Below are 5225 nucleotides of genomic sequence, written 5' to 3' on the forward strand. Positions count from 1 at the left end.
ATAATCGAAAAAGCCTTTTAGCCTATAATAATTTTGAATGGGTTTGTCCGTGATGTTCAATCGAAACAGATAGGCAGATTGTGTACTACGGTGGTTTCATTTAGTGTTTAAAGATAAATGATGTTCCCAAAGGGAAATGATTTTGCATTGATTGTGTTAAAGTTAATCGATCAAATAAGCGTAAAAAAACCATAGTAAAAAATAAAAGAAAAAGAAGTTGTTTAAAACTATCACTTGATATTTATTTAAAAAATTTTCCAGGTTATACGAGCAAGATTTTAATTTTGAAAATTATTTTAATCAAATGGCACAACTGATTGGCAAAGATTAGAAAGATAACAAACTGTTCCTTGCGGGGTTATTCCAATGAGGAATTTTACTGTGTTTTGATGCTTGTAACTAGACCATGTTTCGGCTTTTGTTAGTATATTTGATGGTTTTTCCATAAAAACTTCAAAACAGTCGATGATAAGTGCAACCTTTTGACCAAATTTATCTCTGAAGCACATAGGCATTGTTTTTTGTAGCTCGTCTCTATCTGGCCAGTGAATAAATTTTGTCAGACGTTTGTATAACGCATTCAAACAGTTATAAAATAATCTTGATATTGTCATTTCGGAAACGTTGAACCTATACGCTAGGTCTCTGTTGCTGGACCCAAGCCGGAGTTTCATCAAAGTCAAAATTAACTGCTGGAAAGGGGTCAGTTTGGAATTTTGAAACAAGTAGCTTTTGATTCCGTTAAACAATGTCAAGAGAGTTGAGTAGGTTTCTAGTCCGGTAAAAAACCTTGTGCGGGAATCATCATTGACGAATGTTGATTGAACGAAGTTTCTTAAGTTCAGTTCAATTTGAAGTTTCTCTAATTTACAAATTAGCTGAACATTGTCTTCAAACAAATTTTTAATTTTATCTTCTGCCTCTTTAATTGATGCTTTCAATTTTTCAGCTTCGGTGAAAGATTCTTCAACTTTGAGCTTGCTTGCTTCAAATTCAAACATTTCAATAACCCTGAAGAGCGTTTGGGTTTCATTTTCCATAATTTCAACTTTCATTGTTTGAGTATCAGAACTTTCTTTTGGAGCGATATCTGTTTGCCCGCTGAAGTCGCACACTTCTTTTCCAACCGTTACCTGGGCACTGAAATCCTTCCGTACCATATAAGTTTGCGTTCCAAAATCATTGGAAATGTTTTTTAAAGGAGATTTTGAAACTTCAGATAAGCTTATTTCATTAAACGTGCTATTCATAACCAAAGAAGTATCAACTCCTAACTCCGATTCTTGTAATGATAACCCAAGTGCGCTATCTTCGAGGATGTTGGTGCTTATGTTAGAAATATCTAATTGTGAAGCTTTGACTTTTCTTCTTTTAGCGTTGGGTAGTTGTTCTGGGCACGCTCGTTTAAGTCTTCTTTCAAAACGTTGCAGTTTTGAACTGTTGACGCTTTCATATTTTTCATTGCCATTTACGAATCTAGACGGGAGCCAGTCTGGATTAGAAGTGTCAAACAATGACGATGGTGCTGTAATATGTTGGATATATTTTAGAATACTTATTTAATTAACCAAAATATTTGTTAACCTTTACCTCCAGAGAGAAAGTGTTTTGAGCATATCCTCATATGTTCACTGTAGGCTTCAGGTTCAAGGCTTAAAAATCTAAGCCATTTACGATTTCTTTCTTTTGAAAGTTCCTCGGTTTTTTCACCTTGGTGTTTTACTACGCGAGGGATCCTGAAAAATCCTATCTTACTCTCATTATCTATCGCCCCAAAAACACTTTTACACCTCTTGACACCGCAACTTTTAACCATCTTTAGAGCTCCGACTGTATGTCTGTAAACAGATAATTTCTACCCAATATGGCCGACCACAGTTTTATTATGAAATATAGTTCGCGGATGCCTCGAGAGATGGCGTGTAAATCGCGCCGATTTTTGAAAATGACGTCAAACCTATGTCAGTTGTTAACTCCCTATTAAAATCTTTTTGAAATGTCAGATATTAAATTTCTGTGGCAATTTTAAGAAGTTTTTATTAACTATCTTTAAATTCTATAGAATCTCAGATTTGGTTTTTCCGTCTGCCAGTAGAAAACAAAACAAATAAATGAAACGATACTTATACAGTTAGAAAGATAAGATCTAGAGGTAACGAAAATTGGGTTTTATAGATATTTAAAAGTTGCACCACATGACGAAATAAAACCATATGGTTCAAGATTAAATTATTTTTAAAATCTAATGCGCGGTTTTTTTTCACATATTTACAAATTTAAAATTTTGCAAATTAATATAAATTTATTAAATGTGTTATCAATTTAAAAAATGGGCAAATTTGAAGTTTTTATTAAAAATCCAATAAATTCTATAGAATATTAAAATAATGTTTTTCGAGCAATATCACAGATTTTGTTTTTCTGGCTGCCAGTGGAAACCAAAACAAATATACGAAACGATACTGATACCGTTAGAAAGATAAGGTCTAGAGGTATAGAAAAATGTGTTTTATAAATATTTAAAAGTTGCACCACATGACGAAATACCCATTTTAAAAATCAACTAAAATGTGTAAATTGTTTTGAAGATTTTATACAGATTCCGTACTATACACTTCATAATTAAGGAATATTTCAAGTTGATATGTTAAAAAAATAAAAAGTTATTAACAGTTTAATCTTTGGGCAGAGATTTCCCAAAAACATAACTAAAATTTTGGGGTCTAGATTAATATTCTGTAACAAAATCATTTTTTTAAATTTTGCCCTAAAAATCGGTTAATATTCCTTAATTGACGAAAGGAATAAGTCTACCAAATTTCATAAAAATCGCAGGACCCATGGTGGCATGATTGGCTGAAACCATATAGAATGGCCCTATGGTCAAGTTTCGCGCCATAGAAAACCATGTTTTTTATATCGTAAAAGTAGCCAACTTTAAGGTCCGGAAGTGGCGCTCCCGACGGCCGTCGAAGACAATAAAAATCAAACTTTAATTTTGCGCCAATACATGGATTTGAAATTCTTTGGGTAGGCCGCCTGGTGCGAGCGTAGTGAGCGCGTGAAGTTGGTCATGCCTGGGCGAAGGAGAGGAATTTTATGTTGATTTATTAATAGAAGCTTGAAAAAAAAATAATTTTAATAAATTTAATTAATATAATTATTTTATAAAATTAATTTATTTAATAATTTAAAGTAAATACATATTTTAATTAAATATTCGTTTATAATAAAGGTTATCTTTACAAGACTTTACTCGAAGTAAATGACGTAGATGGCGCTCTCGTTCAATAACGATAAAAGAAGGGGAATTTGGAAAAGCTAGTCTGACATATGAGCACCATTCGAATGCCGAAGTTGTTGCAAGTAACATTATAGGAATATATTTTTGTAAATTAACGATTAAAATGTTGGTAGCTTGGATTGAGTACATGTAATTTAGGAGAGGTTTGATATACGCATTGATTTGGTACGAATTAAAACATGAGAACTGTCTGAAATTTTTACCAGTTTTTCTGTAAAAACGTAACAGTGAAAACCCCGTGGGTGTGAAACTTTGATAAGTTTAGAAAATAACCCGTATAAAATTTAACGCTGTAGATTTTTATATAGATATTTTTCCAAGCCAGGGTCTTTCTCCGGGGACCTTACAGCTAGGGATTGAGGAATATAATTCGTGGAAGAAAATTCCTTGTGACAGAAATAGCGCTTCGCTGACTCTAACACTAAGGACTTATGATCATATCAACAGGGATCGAATGATGTCAACTTGTAACTCACTTTGGAACTCTTGAGAGTTTCAAGCTAATGCCATTCGCGCTAGTAAAATCAGAAGTATAAGTACTTACTTTAATATTTAGCTTTCCCCGAATCCCCGTGCATCTCATGTAATTTTTGAAGCAGACGTTAGGCAGACGACGGTAAAAATAGAGGTCATAAATGAGAATAGAGGTTAGAAAAAGTTGTGTTCCGAGGTCATAGAGAAAGAAAATAAGTAGAGGCCCAAGCAGGGGGAAAAGTGCTTCTTTCTGTCATGGAGATTTCACCCCCCCCCCCGTGGCATGCGTTATAGGGAAGAAGTACGTAGCGCCACCTGGAGGAACTAGAAATAGGCGGTAGACACAAACGGCAACTTTTGAAAACCAAACTTTTTAGGCTTCAATGAAGTTTATGTAACTTATAATGGTCTTTACGATTTTTTACATAAATTTTAATTATACAATTTTTAATGAATTATAATACTTAAAATTTTTGTAATTTTGTAAATTTAAATAAATCTTAAAAAGGTTAAAACTTGTGAAGTTAAAAACTGCAAAGGCCAAACGCCAAAAGACAAAATATCATTTCAAAAGAATTATTTAAATTGATAATTACCATTTAAATGATTTTTTATAATCTCCCATTATTATTCTAAAGATTTCCTCAAGTTAACCTAATTTTGCGTTCAAACAATTTCGTCTGTGGAAAACACTTTAACTAAAGTGACTATCGTTTTGGGAAAAATCTAACGCGTAAATTACTCGAGATTAATAATATGACAAAACACGAAAACCACCAATGGTCAAGAGAGATTACAGGAAAAACGCGACCAAGTAATGACACCAAAGAAGTGGGGGAGAAAAGTTAGGTTTTATTGGGGAAAAATGTCGATGAGTACAGAATGATTACAATGAGTACAGAATGATTACGATGAGTACAGAATGATTACGATGAGTACATAATGATTACGATGAGTACAGAATAATTACGATGAGTACAGAATGATTACGATGAGTACAGAATGATTACGATGAGTACAGAATGATTACGATGAGTACAGTATGATTACGATGAGTACAGAATGATTACGATGAGTACAGAATGATAACGATGAGTACAGAATGATTACGATGAGTACAGAATAATTACGATGAGTACAGAATGATTACGATGAGTACAGAATGATTACGATGAGTACAGAATGATTACGATGAGTACAGAATGATTACGATGAGTACAGAAAAATTTCGATGAGTACAGAATGATTACGATGAGTACAGAATTATTACGATGAGTACAGAATTATTACGATGAGTACAGAATGATTACGATGAGTACAGAATGATAACGATGAGTAGAGAACGATAACGATGAGTACAGAATGATTACGATGAGTAGATAAGAATTTCGATGAGTACAGAATGATTACGATGAGTATAGAATGATTACGATGAGTACAGAATGAT

General features: G+C 33.1%; 1 protein-coding gene across 1 annotated transcript; it reads right to left on the reverse strand.

Annotated features, from left to right (window-relative positions):
- Nucleotides 1-296: 296 nt before the first annotated feature.
- LOC149926757 (uncharacterized) lies at nt 297-1816 on the reverse strand. The gene is made up of 2 exons (XM_090157752.1): nt 1591-1816; nt 297-1525 (listed from the first exon to the last, which is right to left on the reverse strand). The coding sequence occupies exons 1-2, from the start codon at nt 1814-1816 to the stop codon at nt 297-299; spliced, it is 1455 nt and encodes a 484-aa protein (XP_090013878.1).
- Nucleotides 1817-5225: the final 3409 nt, after the last annotated feature.

Source organism: Leiobunum rupestre, chromosome 9, assembly GCF_980474605.1.
Source record: "Leiobunum rupestre chromosome 9, qqLeiRupe1.1.hap1, whole genome shotgun sequence".
Taxonomy (NCBI): Eukaryota; Metazoa; Arthropoda; class Arachnida; order Opiliones; family Sclerosomatidae; genus Leiobunum; species Leiobunum rupestre.

What these genes read in the sequence shown, in the direction of transcription:
- LOC149926757 (XM_090157752.1), bottom strand. Translation starts at nt 1,816, where the DNA reads ATGGTTAAAAGTTGCGGTGTCAAGAGGTGTAAAAGTGTTTTTGGGGCG. An exon ending in AAAACACTTTCTCTCTGGAG is followed by an intron (nt 1,526 to 1,590) that starts GTAAAGGTTAAC and finishes AACATATTACAG; the next exon opens with CACCATCGTCATTGTTTGAC.